Source organism: Lytechinus variegatus, chromosome 4, assembly GCF_018143015.1.
Source record: "Lytechinus variegatus isolate NC3 chromosome 4, Lvar_3.0, whole genome shotgun sequence".
Lineage (NCBI taxonomy): Eukaryota > Metazoa > Echinodermata > Echinoidea > Temnopleuroida > Toxopneustidae > Lytechinus > Lytechinus variegatus.
In genome coordinates this window covers 37916080-37934472 of record NC_054743.1, presented here as the reverse complement: position 1 = coordinate 37934472, position 18393 = coordinate 37916080, and the positions used below count along the sequence as shown (strand labels likewise).

Here is an 18393-nt window from a genome sequence, read left to right as displayed (position 1 = left end):
ATTTTGAGGACTTAAAAGAAAATTATACAGTAATTTGTAAATAAGTAGATGCTGTCGTACTACATATTCAAGCTCAGCTGTGAAGTGATCTAAAATACCATTTTCTGCTCTTCAAAACTTGAAAATTTTCTCACTTAGTCGCTGTTGGCTTCCTCGCACACTATTAGTTTGTAATAAGTTTATATCGCTTGTTATATCTTGCATTAAGGCAGACATTTCAATGTGTGATACACAAGCTAATGTAAGTGTTAAACTACAGTACATGGCGTGTATTCTGTCGTCAGCAATGTTTATTCTTTGGGGGGGAGGCGTGGAGGAATAATACTCAAAGTCTGCCCCCTTCCTTGAAATAAATATGCATCTACTCATGTAAAATTTGGATTAAACTCATCGATTTGCTTCATTAACAAATAAGAATGCTTGAACTCTTCGTTCATAATTTGTCACCGTCATGGTTTTTAGTGAAAAAGTAAATAGGCTATGTAAAGATGTGCAATCTGCGATGGGTGTTCTGTCCCCTCCCTCTTAAATTTTCGACCTTTCCACGAGGGGAATGTCTGTATCTATTAGGCTATATTCTCATAACAAGACACCCAACTATAGTATATTTGAAAATAAACTTTACCCTGTGTATTAAAAACTTTCCTGTCTTCGGAAGAAAATTATTAGGCCTATGTATGAAAAAAATAAGATATGAAAAAGAGAACAGAAATTAAATATTGAAGTCTTTTACAATGCGATCATGCATTTTTTCTGATGTGATACAAAAATGTAAAAGTAGAATAGGTCTACGCCTTAAGATTACATATATGTAAATGTTCAGTTCATGAATTTGATCAATAACTTTGCTCCATTAAGCATTACCTGATTTTACAAAAATTTCTGTTTATATCAAGTGTAACAAAAAAATGTTTATTGGGGCCACTAAAACTCGCGCTTCGCGCTCGATTTTTCCACACATGCAAAAAAATTTTTGACTGCCCTTGCCCCCCCAATATTTTCTTTTGCCCCCCATTTGCCCCCCCACTTTGAAAATCCTGGTGCCGCCACTGTGCATAAGACTTGTAAATCTTTGCATTGTAAACGCACCCTAATTTTAATTCTAATTTATTCTGTCTGCGGTAAGTGTCATCGACATCGTCACCACCACTATCACCACCATCATCATCATCATAATCATCATCATCATCATTATAAATTATCATCTTATTATCTTTTTATTATTGTTGTTCATATTGCTCTTGATCTTTTTGTTTCTTGTTTTTGTTCTTCTTCCCTTCGTCGTTCTCACTGGCTTTCCTTTTAAACTCCTCTAACTTCATATTGTTCTGCCTTAATGCTGCTGCTATTTTCCCTAAGAGGGAATATTATTCTGTTCAATCTCCGTTCATTCAACAGAAAAATATATGTATACATAATAAAAGCTCAACACATTTTTTTATCCTTGCTCTACGTACGTGATTTAATTAAATCTATACACTGTAAAAACATTGTTTAAAATCTCAGGCACATTGTAGGATTTAAGTCCCGTTTTAAGCCCGTCACTCTAACTTGTGTGTAACTTTTTAAACAGCTGTCTGAACTTTTTAAACAAGTTGTTTAAAAAGTGCATGTTAGTAATTACAAACCAAGCTTAAACAACTTGTTGTGTGTGTGTATTTGAGTTTTGTCAGACGTGTATCAATCAGATATGATTATTTACGTCTGGGACCGACCTTTAACGTCACCATCCGAAAGACGTGACCAGGGCTCGAACCTCGAACGTCTGCATCAATTTGTAACTTCCCCACAGCTTGGATTATAGGCGCACGCCACAACGCCCAGTTATAACAACTTGTTGTTAGAGTGATAGGCTTATACATTGTGCTATTTATTATTTTTTTTACTGTGTAGCAGCATACAGCTAACATGACGAAACGGCTGAAATTCACAATGGTGTCTTATTGTTAACACATGCATGGAATGATTATTTGACGCCATACGATGACGTTTCACATTGACACCCACCCCCATTTATGACGTACAAATTAAACATTCATGTATCAAATTTAATCCATTGTTGAAAACTCATTTGTAAATTCGGGTATATGAGTTGAAAAAACATTAAATACGAACATACCAATAACTGTTCTTTTCAATATGGCATTTGATTTAACCAACACACCATGCGTACAATTACACGAAAATAAAAATTGAAGCAAACAAAAACGAACGAATTAATATGTAAAAATATTCATGAAAAAGTACTTCTGAACTTAATTTGCCAGCTGGGAAAGACAATTTACTATTTTGCGGGATATTTTACAGAAAATCAACGAATAAATTAAGATGTTTATGAAATATAATGATTATGGCGTGAGGAAGAAGTCCCTCGAACATGTCGAAAGGCTTATGATGAGGGAATTTGGACGTACATTATAACGCAGGAACAATGTATTCGACTAGAATATGTAGAATAGAACTAGGTTGAGTAACAATTGTGTGTATATATTTTGCCTCATTTGCGAGTAAGAGGAAAAATGTTCGCCTAATCGTTATAAGTGAGGGGGCGGATGGGGGGGGGGGGGGCTCATTCTCCGTCCTAATCATCTCTATAGTCAGGATTTTCTCACATAATGGAAGTGAAAGGAAATGAATCTAATTGACTAAATACAAATCAATCGGGAGGGTTACATGGGAAGTATGGCATTATGCGGACAACCAACTGATTTTGAATACAGAAATACAGTATAGTCTGATATTTTATACCAATACCACTTAGCGTACCTACCCCCCCCCCCCCCGACGAGTCACAACCCCAAATGAATACTACTAAAATTCTTTCAAATGATTTTACATTGCAAATTATATTGTTCACGAATAAATATGACTAATAATAATTATGTACATCATAACCATTATACCAATTACCTTACGATGGAATATACATTAACACATTGGAACACTCAATCTTGATCTCTTTATCTGGTGACACGACATTTACTCCGACGACATTGCTCCGTGATTTATTTCGTCTAAGATATAGGGTTTTTATATAGGTTTAGGAAAAGGTTTAAGATAGGAATAAACCCAGGGTTGAAGTTAGTCATTCGATTAGTATAGTGTGGAATTAACAGCGGAGCTGCAATTATTGTTGCTGGAAGAAATGTCATGTAATCCCTGTATATCTGCAGTGCAGTTTCGGCGGGTCACCTTGATGTAAAATGCACATTTCCCATAACTTCTCTATAACTTATCTTCTTTCATACATTTTTTCTAACAGTATATTTATGAATAACAAAAAGCTTATGTAGATTATTTGGTCATCTCGTCCTCATGTTTTAGTTTTTTACGGCTGATGAGCGCGTCGATCTTCCTCTCCATCCGATCGAAACGATCGCGGATACTTCGGATCTCGTCGTCCCTCTTCGGGTATTCACTGGCCGTTCGGCTGTTCGTCGTCATCATCTTTCCATCGATAGATTCCAGTCGCTGCTTCATGTGAATGTAAAAGTCATCATTGGAAAGGCGCTCCTTTAAGTGACCTCCCTAAATATGAGGATTAAAAACAGTACTTTACTTACATAGCTCGCCCTCCATACATGCACTTATTTTTTGAGGAATCGATGCTTAAATTCATCATCGCCCTCATGGTAATTATCATTATCATCTCCATCGTCTCCACAATCAATAGTATCATCATACGACCATTATCACCAGGAGCGCTTTTATTGGAGGGGTAAAAAGGCCATGCCTCCTTTTGGAAGGCCCTTTTTCGGAAGCTGATATTAATTGTTTGTCCTTGTCCGAATGCTTTTCTTTCGACGGGAAAGAGGCCCAAAGAGTAGTGAACTTTGTGGCTTTATTATCCCCCTTATTAACCCTCATGGTAGATCCAGGATCCATTCCTGTGATGCGTTTCATGAATGGACTTGTCGGAAGTTTTATTCGACAGACCAAAGGAACTGCACTCTTCGGCCAATCAAAATCAAAGAAAGTTGCCAGATATGACAACTTGTCGGACGTAAACGTCGATGAAACTCTCCCCTGAAATTAACAAGCACCAGCACCACAAGTACCACCTCCACGATCACCTCAATCATCCCCCCCAAAATAGTTAAAAAAACATGGTAAAGCGCTCTATATGTAATTATCTCTATTATTCCCAATGTCATCAACATTAATCATTATTTTGTTTATTTTTAAGTCATAATTCTAACTAACCCCTCCCCCATAACTGCCTCACCTCTGCAGCAGTCCTCTCGGAGACCAAGATGGCTTCTTTGACTACCCTCCTGTCCCCCGTCATCACTCTGCATCCGCGCCTCACCCTCGGGCAGCATCCGTTGTTAGGGTAATACCGCTTCTTGGATCGCATCACTCGCCTCCAGATACAGACCGGAAGATACTGCTGGACCTCCATGATAGTCTCCACCTGATTCATTATGAAAATAAAGGGATAGTTTAAAATACTTGACTGCAGTCAAACAACGCGTGATGAATACGAAATTAGGGATATTCCCTTCAAACTTTATTATCCATCAATCGAGTGGCTGATCTAGGGAGGGAGAGGGGCATATTTGAAACGCGGCCCCGGCTGAAACCAAAAGAATTATTCATTTATCTATCTATCTATCTATCCATCTTTTTATTTATTCAATCATTTTTTATTCATTCATTCATTCATTTACTTACTTTTTTATTCATTTATTTATTCAGTTTTTATTCATTCATTTATATATTTATTCATATATCTATTTATTTATTTATTTACTTATTCATTTACTTATTTATCCATTTATTCACATAACCTTTTGGGTGCGCTTGTTATAAAAGAAACGACAGGAAAACGCACCATGAAAGTGTTTTTTAGGGGTGGGGGTGGGGGATTTCGCTTGTCAAAGTTTTCTTTTATAAATCATGCTCCTACAACCAGTCATCTTAATTCCTTATCAGGGAACGTCAAAAGAAACGAATTCAAGTGACAAGATGAATATATCAATAATAATTATAGTACAATTAAAATAAATATTTATGATTTATATTTGACCTACTCGCAAGGCAAGACGATGGTACTTGGCCTTTCGTCTGATCTCATGAACGTCATAGACAGCTAAACCAATCTGTTAGAGACGATGATAATAAAAGCTTATCAGAATCATTCAAATTAATCAGAAGTCGATATTAATTCTATTTTCCGTTAAATGCACAAAAAAGTAGGAATGATAATAATGATAATAAAAACAACAAGGCTGTACAACTATCAATGATTTGTCAAGATAAGTCAAATACAATACCAATGCTTTTTTTATTATTATTGCTTCAAACACGTTGACTCGAAATACTAAGAACAGATATTTTGTATTCACCTAAAATGGAAAGAATACTGAGATATACTAAACATATTCCGGGTACAACGGTTATCGAAGTATATTAGTGGTGAAATCAGGGGCAAAATGAGGTGCGGATATGGATGCGATGTATTTCCGAAAGGGCGATGACAAGAGTTTAATCGACGACCAGTATTACAATGAAATCGATTATGATGCTGAATATTCGGGGAGTTTTTGCGAACTTGTGGTGGTCTGCAGTTCCCGTAAAAAGGGCGACGCACTGATAATATATTTCATAATTTTCATTATACATGTCTGAGACAACAACTAATAAATACCCACAGATTCAAGCATATCTAAGGCTACATACCAAAAGATTGACGACAATGATCGACATCACTGCAACAAAGACAGCAAACATGACGTAAGTGATGGCCTTGTAGAAGACGGATGTCAGGAAGAAGTCATCTTCGTTAACATCCAGAGTATTCTCAGTACCTAGGTAGTTCTGTCTGTGGAAGATCCCAACGAAGTCAAAGTCACCTAACATCATGGCCATGGTCTTCACTAGGGATTGCTCAATGCGGTTGAATGGCGGCTGTGGCAGTGTGTGGAGAAGAGTAAGAGTGAGAGATATCAGGATTTTACAAACTCTGAAAATATTGATAACAATTAAAATAATATGAAACATTTATACAGCGCCTAATGCACTATTTACAATCGTCTCAAACTACAGTGCGTATCAAAAAAGTTTTCACTTTGAACAAATCCTGTAAAATTATATATTTGTAATACCCTGAAGATTTTTCCGCATTTTAGCATTGGTACAGATCCATTTAAGCAAATGACGATATAACCGTCGAAAATCTTTCCGCTTGAGTGAGCACCACTCACTTTTGAAAAGTTAGTGGAAAATGATTTGCGCAGAACTTTGAAATAGTTCTGCGAATAAAGGTAGACCTTAATCATGAAGAACATATGGAATTTTGCTAGTAAAATTGATTTGTAGATATTTGTTACCCTTTTAAACTGGTTTCTTTGCCCAAAACACTTCAAAGAGTGCATTGCGCCCCACCCCACTCCCCTACACACTGAGGCCATCGTGACGATATTTGTTTTACACTGAGCTGTGATTTACATAAAATGGCTTAGGCTTGATTTTTATTTTGTTAATCATTGTCAAGCTTGGAAAAAGTGTGGAGAAACAATTATTAAATGAAAATGAAATGTAAACCCACTTTAAATGATAAGAACTTAGTGAAAAAATGCTGGAGATGTCTGATATAAACTTTTGTTCAGATTCAGTTATGTCCTCAGATCCAGCTGGCACAAAAAGGGTAAAGGTTGTGCTTACTAAGTGTTGAAATTTCAATTTGGGTGGCAAAATTGTTACAAAATGCTTGAATGTATTCGCTTTATTTAAACGGACTAAAAGTGCAAAGGAAATGTATGAGAAATGTTTTGCAGGGTAAGTTCTATTTCGCCCTTTCCCCTTAACAGAGCGCGAAAAAAAGCATTTCTGCGCAAAAAAGATTTCTGCGTGCTTTACAAAACTGGACAGTGCTCACACAAGTGTAACATTCTGTCAAAACTTTTAATTTCATTGGATAGATGAGACCCAAACACAAGATTATATGTGAAAAAATTACACACATGTTGTATATTTTTTTAATTCCCCAGGCTTTTTCAAAGCGTAATTTTTTTTTGTTACGCACTTTATATTGCCCCAGCTTTAGTAAGGTTACCAATGTTTGGTTCATTCTCGAGCACTCAATGAATTTCTTCCCCCGGCACACAAGTACTACACCTTGATCATGTTGATCGAGAAAATGATAAATGTAGATAAAAGTCGAGTGTCCCGGTGGGATTAAAACCCTGGGCCATGTGGTTAAAATTCCGGAGGCTAATTTGTACCAACCTTTGAGAGCCATTTCGTTCGAAAATTCTACCCATCTTTATAGGTTTTTTTTACGAAAAGATTATTTTGGCGACAACATTGAAAAGATATCGGTTTTAATCCACGTTTCGGTATTTTTCACTGTCATTAAAAAATAACAAGGTACAGTCTTACTGATTTGGCCTTTGTGAATTCATCTGACTACATCTTTGAAAAAAATGATAGTAAATTAATGTAAAGAACACATGGTACATTGCTGTTCTTTCAGTCGAAAACGTTAACATTCTTAATTCAAAGTATGACCTCGTTGTTTAAGTGTCTTTATCAATCTATCTTATGTGTTAATAAGAATGAATCCAATAAAACTGAATGACCTATTACCTGATTAAGGAGCAACATGTAGAAAGCGAGGGCAAAGGCCATCAGAAAACAGAACAGAACCAAGATGAATTTTAGGAAGCTTCGAAGAATATCTGCGGTGGATCAAGAAGCCGAAAAATTAGAAAAAGGTTGAGAGAAACAATTTAACATTATTTTGGGCGTTTGCCCTGCGATTGCAAAGTATACATATGCAGTGAAATAATGACTAATAGCACATTTCCAGCAGCAACTACATGTACAATAACTTAGTGCTGTAGGTGGTTAAGACTTTATTTCATCTTATAGGATCCTGAGTCACATAAAGTACACATAATATATCCTGATGACGATTATAAATTCAAGGTTACCATGGCAACCAAACTTACCCATGAACATGAGAACATAAAGACCAAGGAATGAAAATCGTCTTAGGAACATAATGAAGTTGATCCATGCAAGGCATACTGCTACTGAACCGCACTGCCACTGCCATCCCTGTGTCAACATGTCAATGGAGATAGATTGGTTTTTAGAAACTGGGAATCCATAACTTAAAAAGCTATCATCTATAGAGTACCGAATTGGGACGTCAGTTGCCATGGTGTCATGGCGGGGTAGTTCTAAACATAGTCGAAGCTGACGATCGTCTGTACACATTTGTATGACTTTGGCTCGACTGAAAGTTGCAAGCGATCAAATTCCGATAGCAGCCGTTTCTCCTATGACATGTATGAGAAACACACGCTTAAATTCGGCGGGTTCATTTGTTTAGAACCAGGCCGCCATTACACCATGGCAACTGACGTCATCATTTCGGTACTCTCGTTACCAAATTAAAGAAGAACATTTAATCCCAAGCAATTAAAAGCTCATGCTTCCATTCTGAACGCTTTGCTGCGTAAAAGAACCCCCTGCGTTTCGTATAATCATTCTATTTTCCCCCAAATTACACCAGGGTCCAGGGTCCCGTCGCATAAAAGTTATAATTATGGTAACTTTGCCATCCAATTTTAACTTAAAAGGAATACTTGATTTTGATTGGTTGGTGATTAGCGTTAACATGGTAGTTATCATTGGATGACAAAGTTACCATAACAGTAACTTCTAAGCAACGGGGCACAGATACGGGTCGATATCTGTCTAATGAAACACTGGGAGCGAAGAAATCGCAATATGTAATCACGTAATGGGACTTGAACACAGAATTGCTACCAAATACACTTTCTTTGCAATATGACAAATCAGTGAATGATACATTACAATTTACGTATAAGCGCATGGAAAAAACAGTATCAAACACAATCCAATTTACACATAAAAAGCACGTTATGTGTGAGTTTTCATTTTCCAAATTTGATGTTTTCTTAACCATGCTAGGGTATTGCCGAAGACTTCAGTTTTATAGTGTCTTTGGGAGGGATCTTACCATACGCAGTGATATACTTGGTTGATATTCAGTCTGTCCAGCGAAAGGTATGACGAAGAGAATAGCCAAGATATACACGGACCATTCAACAAGCTTCCGAAACCGGAAATAGGACAGTCTCTGTATCACCAGAAGAATAAGCTTCAGAGAGGATTAAAAAAAAATGGATTCATCATAGTGATATTTCCCTTGTAATATATCCCATCAATACAGAGAAAAAAAGATGAAACTCATAGCGAGACAAACAATAAAATATATATGAACAAAATCATAATGGAAAGCTCCATGTTTATCGCTCTTTCACGAATCACGAGAACACATAGGGATGTATATCTTCGATACTGGCCTTTTAGTGCACGAGTTGTACCTCTTGCAATTATCATGTTCTTTGTCCATTCAATTCTTGACATTCTGTTCTCAATTGTGATGCTGACGCCGTCTTGGTAAACACCCCTCACTTTTCCCACCAGCTGTATATACATTCACCACTAGCGATTGTAAAACACGGATTCATACCTCTCAGAGAGCTGATATTGATACCATGTAAGGGTGATGTGAATGGGCAACTTAGTGTGAACAGTGCGGGGAGATTTATTCGTAAATACATAATAACATCACATTTCTTGTAGATACTTTACCTCACACAGGAGATGTAATACTGCCAAGACTAGTATGACCCAGTGACCACTGACCGCAAAAACAACCAGAGTGTCCTGCGGAATACCGTCGATCCAGCGCTGCTCGCCGTCACCAAACCACTCGAGATCCGTCCCGTTGGAAACGTCGGCATAGTACTGCGGTGCAACCGCGGTCACGTAACCAGTAAGCATCACCAGGAAGATAAAGTAGATGATGAGTGACGGCCAGAAGACGTAGCGACCAAGGTTTGACCATTTATGGTTCAGAAGGCTGACGACTAGGGGATGGGTGAGGAGGTCGGTCCGCTCTGATTTAACCTAAAATGAAACGAGCCAACCGTAAGTAACGACCATGAAAGCGCGTTTTTAATAAAGAATATAACTAATGGATATACTGGCTTCTAGAATGTATAGAAAGAGATGGGTTTTATCTTCTGTCAGAGTTATGTTTTCCCATACACGTTATTAGCTTGCTACAAATAATAAAAATAAATCCAAAATAAAGATCCGCAAAATGCATCTGGAGTATGATATATTTAAGAAGGCATCTTATACATGCAAGTGTTACTTACCATGGCAATCAGGGGATGATTTTTCACCATCCTTGCAGGGCTACTTGAATAAGGTCTCATTTTGGCTCTCAAACGACCGTCATCGTCGTACGCCGTCACTATCAGAACTTCTTCTTGTTCATCCTGTAACTCTTTGTAGCTGGCTATGCCCTCTGGCTTTTGAGCTTCGATGTCGCCTTCGTCAACCTTGAATCCGCCGTTGATCTTACCACTATCATCCGGCTGGTCGGTGAATGACGTCTCATTCTCCAGAGCGGTGTCGTCACCATCAGCTTGTGTTTCGTCAGCGATTTGGTTGGCGCCATGCTCCGATTCACTGTGCTGTGTTTCGCCGTCTTCTTCCTGTGTTTCACCTTCTTGCAGGGTGTCTGTCTCATCGTTGGTAGGTGTGGATTGTGTTTCGGTCAGTGGCGTTTCATCCTGTAGGCTGTCATTATTGTTGTTGGTGTTGGGGATGTTTTTATCTATCGAAAATAGATAAGACACATACGAGGGAAATGAAATAGAAATCTAACAATTCGTAGCTCTGTAACGATAATGAATTCTTGTGGACAGATAATTCAGTGCCTGCTTATTATTTTAAAGTGCACATTAGGTGATGAAATCTAAATTACATGAATTACAACATGTAACATATTGAAAAGAAAGAAAGATAGTGAAAATATATGAATATAAATAGATATGAATATATATTTGATATATATGTACGAGCATCTTGGTTTTCCACGTATTGGCAATAATAAGACATCAGGAATGCGAAACAAATTCACGAGTAATGCAGTTTTTGCAATGCCAACAAGTAAGTTCTTTTTGGAGAGTTGAATAAAAGAACTTATTTGTTGGCATGGCAAAAACTGCATTACTCGTGAATTTGTATCGCATTCCTGATATATATATATATATATATATATATATAGAATAATAGACAGACAGACATCCGGATAGATAGATAGATAGATAGATAGAGAAAATAATAGGAAGTGAAATAAAGAGAGGGAAACAGAGTGTGTGTGTGAGAGAGAGAGAGAGAGAGAGAGAGAGACAGAGAAATAGAGAAGGGGAGAGGGAGAAAGAGAGAGAGGGGGAGGGAGGGGGAGAAAAGGAAGAGTGATGATTGCTTACTGTTATTTTCCCAGAGTGAGAACGAGTCCTCCAAGAATTCGTAGTAAAATTCAATCCAGAATTCTTCATCTTTACGGTCAGCATATGGAGAGACTTCAATACACTTGTCCATGACAGCTTGCGCTACATCTGAAAAGAAAAAAAAACGATGAAGAAGATGGAGAAAAATCTACAAAATAAACATGATGGAAGGTTATCTCGAACTTGCCCTAATCACGGTATTTCCAAACATGTTAAGTCAGTTAAGAACGATTAATTTTTCATTTCGTCTTTCATTCTGCCGACACAAAGAAATTGACATAATTCTTGTGATGGTCCACGTACTGTACCCGTGGGGGAAGGGCATTTCTTGAAAGGATTTGTGAGATGTTTCATCTCACAAAATATGTTACCATCGGATCTGCGATTCTCAGCCAATCAAAATCAAGGAAAGTTGTCAGATCTGACAACTTATCAGACGGCAAATGTCGATTAAACGCTCTTCCACGTTTCATGATTTTATTTCTTTCCCCTCCTCTAACTTTTCCTTCTCCCTCCTTATATCTCTCCTCTTTACACTACTTGAAAGTCGAAGAGATGCTTCGTCCCCTGCTCCGTCGAGGCATCAACCCTGAATGATGACATATTTGCTTACCTGGCATTTTCTCTATGAGTTTCTTCATCGGGGTTGATCTGTCCTTATGATACTCATCCCACGAGCTTGATGACATTATTTGTTTCCAGTCGGGATGGCTTAGCAAATAGTATGCTATGTTCCTTTAACACAAACGGAACGCGGTATAAGTAAACTAATTAGATTCGATTGGAAATGTGGGCGACAACATATGATGCTTAATTCTCTCTTGTTTTTAATATAATTGAAACTCATATTAATGTAGGTTAAAACAAAACTAAACAAAATCTTAAAAACTATAAAGGCAGGGGGTTAGAATTTGTCATTTCCTGTTCCCATTTAAGGATCAATCTTAAAACCCATATTTGAGTGATTGATTTATAGAGTAAGGAGATAGATATATAGATTTTATCAGAACAAATCTGACGAAACTGGGAATGACAAACCATATGGCATCAGATCATACGGGGGACAAATAGGGATGACGGACATAAGGGTGAAGAGGAAGGGATGACCAACATAGGGGAGACGAAAAGGGGTGACCAACATAGGGGTGACGAAATGGGATACTTAAAAGGATGACCGACAAAAAGGTGACGAAAAGGGGTTACCAACATAAGAGTGACGAAAAGGGATGACCAACATAAGGGTGACGAAAAAGGGATAACCAACATAGGGGTGACGAAAAAGGATGACCAACATGAGGGTGATGAAAAAGGGATGACCAACATAGGGATAACGGAAAGGGGTGACAAAAACAGGGGTGTCAAAAAAAGGATGACCAACATACGGGTGACGAAAAGGGATGACCAACATAGGGATGACGAAAAGGGGTGACCAACACAGGGGTGACGAAAATAGATGACCAACAGTAGGGGTGACGAAAAGGAGTGACCAACAAAGGGATGACGGAAAGGGGTGACCAACATACGGGTGGCGAAAAGGGGTAATCAGCATAGGGTGACGAAAAGGGATGACCAACATAGAGGTGACGAAAAGGGATGACCAACATAGGGGTGACGAAAAGGGATGACCAACAGTAGGGGTGACGAAAAGGAGTGACCAACATAAGGGTGAAGAAAAAGGGATAACCAACATAGGGGTGACGAAAAGGGATGACCAACATAGGGATAACGGAAAGGGGTGACCAACATAGGGGTGACAAAAAAGGATGACCAACATAGGGATAACGGAAAGGGGTGACCAACAAAGGGATGACGGAAAGGGGTGACCAACATACGGGTGGCGAAAAGGGGTAATCAGCATAGGGTGACGAAAAGGGATGACCAACATAGAGGTGACGAAAAGGGTGACGAAGATAAGGGTGACGAGGAAGGGATGCCCAACATAGGGAAGACGAAAAGGGGTGACGAACATAGGGGTGACGAAATGGGATACTTAAAAGGATGACCGACAAAAAGGTGACGAAAAGGGGTTACCAACATAAGAGTGACGAAAAGGGATGACCAACATAAGGGTGACGAAAAGGGATAACCAACATAGGGGTGACGAAAAAGGATGACCAACATGAGGGTGATGAAAAAGGGATGACCAACATAGGGATAACGGAAAGGGATGACAAAAACAGGGGTGCCAAAAAAGGATGACCAACATACGGGTGACGAAAAGGGATGACCAACATAGGGATGACGAAAAGGGGTGACCAACACAGGGGTGACGAAAAGGGATGACCAACAGTAGGAGTGACGAAAAGGAGTGACCAACAAAGGGATGACGGAAAGGGGTGACCAACATACGGGTGGCGAAAAGGGGTAATCAGCATAGGGTGACGAAAAGGGATGACCAACATAGAGGTGACGAAAAGGGATGACCAACATAGGGGTGACGAAAAGGGATGACCAACAGTAGGGGTGACGAAAAGGGATGACCAACATAAGGGTGAAGAAAAAGGGATAACCAACATAGGGGTGACGAAAAGGGATGACCAACATAGGGATAACGGAAAGGGGTGACCAACATAGGGGTGACAAAAAAAGGATGACCAACATGGGGATAACGGAAAGGGGTGACCAACATAGGGGTGACAAAAAAGGATGACCAACATACGGGTGACGAAAAGGGATGACCAACATAGGGATGACGGAAAGGGGTGACCAACATACGGGTGGCGAAAAGGGGTAACCATCATAGGGGTGACGAAAAGGGATGACCAACATAAGGGTTACGAAAAAGAGTGACCAACATAGGGGTGACGAAAAGGGATGACCAACATAAGGGTGACGAAAAAGGGATGACCAACATAGGGATAACGGAAAAGGGATGACCAACATCGGGATGACGCAAAGGGGTGACCAACATAGGGGTAACGAAAAGGGATGGCCAACATAGAGATGACGGAAAGGGGTGACCAACATAGGGAAGACGAAAAGGGATGACCAACATACGGGTGACGAAAAAGGATGACCAACATAGGGATAATGGAAAGGGGTAACCAACACAGGGGTGACGAAAAAAGGATGACCAACATAGGGGTGACGAAAAGGGATGACCAACATAGTGATGACGGAAAGGGGTGACCAACATAGGGGTGACGAAAAGGGATGACCAACATAAGGGATGACGGAAAGGGGTGACCAACATAGGGATGACGAAAAGGGATGACCAACATACGGGTGACGAAAAAGGATGACCAACATAGGGATAACGGAAAGGGGTAACCAACACAGGGGTGACGAAAAAAGGATGACCAACATAGGGATGACGGAAAGGGGTGACCAACATAGGGGTGACGAAAAGGGGTAACCAGCATAGGGGTAACGAAAAGGGATGACGAACATACGGGTGACGAAAAAAGATGACCAACATAGGGGTGACGAAAAGTGAATTTCAGAAGGCACTTGCGACACATTAAGAGAGTGGTAGAAAAGAGGTGTAAGAACATATAACAATATGTCATAGAAGGAATAATCGCAATGAAAGCTTACAAAACAAAAAACAAAAGTAAGACATTAGCGGCGATCATAGGAGTAACAAAAGCAGTTATAGAAAATACTGATGACAGGGAATAGGAATGATAAAAAAATTTGACATACGAGGATAACTTGGGAGTTACAAATTAAGAGAGAGGAATAAGAGTAAATTGTTTTCAAAATGGGGGCATCAAAACATGAGGTTGACGTATTCAATGGAAACAGGTTAATGGGGTATTTGGAACATATTGATAGCAAAAAGGGGGTAAAAGGTGTAGAAATATAGGGAAAACTAATTTGAAAAAAGAGAAGTAGCACATGATTCTATGACAAACAATAATGTAGTAGGGTGATAGCGTAAATACATGAAAGGAAATTTAAATGTTCTCTTAAATTAGACATTGTTTTTGAAAGCAAAATATCGACATAAGGTATTCATAATGGACATACTCATTTCCACCATCAGCGGCATATTCCATACAATTTCGACCTCGATGATCACGACTCAACAGGTCGACATCATGTTCGACGAGTTGTTTTAAGGCATCAAGATGGCCACCGATGCACGCCAAATGGAGCGGGGTGACCTAGAAACGGTTGCGTCAAAAAGTTAAGGAAAGAAAAAAGGAGAGAGGGAGAGAAAAAAGGGGGAAGGACAATTCATCGACAATCATTAGTAGAGAAATGAAAATATCGTCATTTAATATAAATTTGAAGAAATTGTTTAGAAATAATTCAATTAGAAATTGCTATATATCTACATTGAAGGTTCCAGTTTCTTATTAATGAAATTTGCGCTTTATCTTGACACGAATTTTACATCAATTTACTTCAAAAATATAGATGTATGTAGAGTATCATTAGGGCACAGTCTTAGCTTACCCCATTTTTGTCAGAAAAATTGATATCACCCCCAGCTTTGATAAGTGATCGAACTGACTTGGCGAATCCGTTCATGGCAGCTAAATGAAGGGCTGTTCTTTCATGGGCCATCTTGCTGGATCTATATAGTATGAATTATACATGAAAAAAAAATGGATTGACGAGTAAAGCTCAGTATTATTAATCATCGATAAAAAAAGTATTGGGAATGAAAGAATATGACGTAAAGACAGGCAAGGATTGACAAAGGGGGAAAAATCGAAAGTGAGGCTTAGTGATAAACCGAGAGTTAAACGTGGGGGTGAGAAACAAGAGAAGAAAGGCAAAGAGATGACAAGGAAAAGAAAGAGAGGAAACGAGAATACAAAGTGAACTTTGTGAGAACGTTAAAAAATGTAACAAAAGAAAAGTAAAATTTTGTAATAAGAAAAATTATTTGGTGAGTATTATGAGCATTTGAAAATACTTCTTATCTAATTAATTTAGTTTTTTTCAAGGCGGCTTTTTTATTCCACAAAATAATTCAACGTGATTTCATTGATGTTAAAGTCACCTGGTATTATCCGTGACATCGTCGGCATTGATGTGGTTGTTGTAACCCAATTTGACGGGGTCGATGGTTGTGGCATTTACTGATGCGCTAGCTTTGGTTAGCACCTGGACCACGCCGTCGTGGCCGTGCTCAGCGGCGTGATGGAGCGGTGTCTTTCCGTCATCGTCGTAAAAATCGACAACCTCTGGCTTCCAACGAATCAAAACTCCGAGCGTCCTTGATTTTGTGTAATAATTAGAATAATGATTTAATTAATTATTTGTTTTTATGCGAATATCTAAGGTGTGTATATAAATGCATATTAGTTGAATCGTTGTGCAGCATAATCTATGTAAATATCGTATGTATATTTTGTAAAGCCAACAGAGTGAATTTCCATTGAGGACAATAGATTAATGAATCTGAATCTGAATTAGGCATTGACGCAACTGGTCTGATTTAACCAAATAAAACAGATGACACTTCCTAGTTACTGATCAATATTAACTTTTTATTGAAGAATGTCAAAGATCAGCTTAATAGGACCTGCATTTTCTGCTTTTTTGACAGTTTTTAAAGACTAAATTTAGCTCTAATTACTCCAAATTGACAGAGTGTGACATTTAACATTGAAATAATATTGGCTTCCTTTAGGATTTACAGTAGTTTAATAATTGTAAATACTAAAATCAAAGCTTCTTACTCGGTATGTCCATTCATTGCAGCATGTCCCATGTACTTCTTGATATCGTCATCACTGACGTCATTTAGCTTCGACTTGTACCTCAAAAGAAGCTTTAAAATAAAAACATAGTCTGAGAATGTGAAGAGTGACTCTAAAGACTAAGTTTTAATGCAATAAATCTTTCTTCTACGGTATACATATTTTTTTCGTGTACTGTTCCCCACGATTTTACAAATTCTTCTTCTTCTTCTCCTCCTCCTTCTGCTTCTCCTCCCCATTCTTTTTCTTCTGCTGCTGCTTCTTCTCCTTCTTCTTCTTCTTCTCCTCCTCCTCCTCCTCCTCCTCCTTCTTCTTCTTCTTCTTCTCCTCCCTCCTCTTCTTCTTCTTCTTATTCTTCATCTTCTTCTCCTTCTTCTTCCTCCCTCCCATCTCAACATATCATTTCCCTGTCTATTTACCTTCAATACTTTGGCCCTATCTTCAATAACCACCCAGTCAATGAATTCAGCCAACGATTCCTCCTTCTCTTCGCTGATTGGTTGGGCAACCGGTTCAGGGACTGGTTCGACGTTGAAAGTCGCAATGCTGGTCTTATCATCCACTACGTCAGGCGTGGTCGGCCCCTCCTGCTCAATCACGGAATCAACTCCACCATCTTCGTCGACATCAATACCTTGGTTTTCTTCGACATCATCTACCATTTCGTCTGCTGCCATTGATTCGTCTTTGTCGAGCTCCTCCTGAGCTGTACTGCTTTCTCCATTGACATCGTCGTTTGCTTGATCAGTGATATCTATAAGCGATCCTTCGATTCCGTCTCTTTCGTCTAATCGCTCATCATGCCCGCCATCAACCACAGTCACATCGTCCTCTTCCTCGATGACATTGAGTTCATTCCCATCTGCAAACCCAGTCGATGACTTTCCACCCTCACTGACAATGGTCACTGTGTCGTGGTTGTCTTTGGTGGACGATTGTGCAAGGCCTTTACTGTTGTAATAGCGGTCTATGAGAGCGATGATGACGTCGAAACTCTCTGCATTTGCTGCAACCTGGAGAGGGGTGTGGTAGTCGACGTCGATCTTTTCAAGGTTGGCCTTCCTGGTAATGCAAACAAAAGAAGTTTCTATAGAAGTAATTGTCTTTAAATTGAAACGTTCAGATGCACCATATATTTCAACAAACATTCTTTAATATTCCAAACCAAAAACTTTTATAAGTTTATTATAATTACTAGCTTTTTATAAGTTTATAAGTTTATTATAATTACTAGCTTGCTCCAGCATGATACCATCACGTAGTGATGTTGCCTTTTTTGCTAAAAATTATATAATATCGTTACCTTTAAAGAAGTTGTAAAATAAAAACTTATACTGAGAATGTGAAGAGTGACTCTATCTGGAATAAGCTGGTAATGATATACT

At 38.7% G+C, this 18393-nt stretch overlaps 1 protein-coding gene across 1 annotated transcript; it reads right to left on the bottom strand.

Annotated features, from left to right (window-relative positions):
• Positions 1-3171: 3171 nt before the first annotated feature.
• On the bottom strand, positions 3172-18064 carry LOC121413992 (transient receptor potential cation channel subfamily A member 1 homolog). The gene is made up of 16 exons (XM_041607023.1): positions 17428-18064; positions 16988-17079; positions 16306-16521; positions 15753-15873; positions 15321-15457; positions 11962-12083; positions 11328-11456; positions 10206-10669; positions 9634-9951; positions 8996-9136; positions 7956-8064; positions 7591-7682; positions 5683-5910; positions 5034-5102; positions 4226-4414; positions 3172-3528 (listed from the first exon to the last, which is right to left on the bottom strand). The coding sequence occupies exons 1-16, from the start codon at positions 17683-17685 to the stop codon at positions 3295-3297; spliced, it is 2919 nt and encodes a 972-aa protein (XP_041462957.1). The 5' UTR covers positions 17686-18064; the 3' UTR covers positions 3172-3294.
• Positions 18065-18393: the final 329 nt, after the last annotated feature.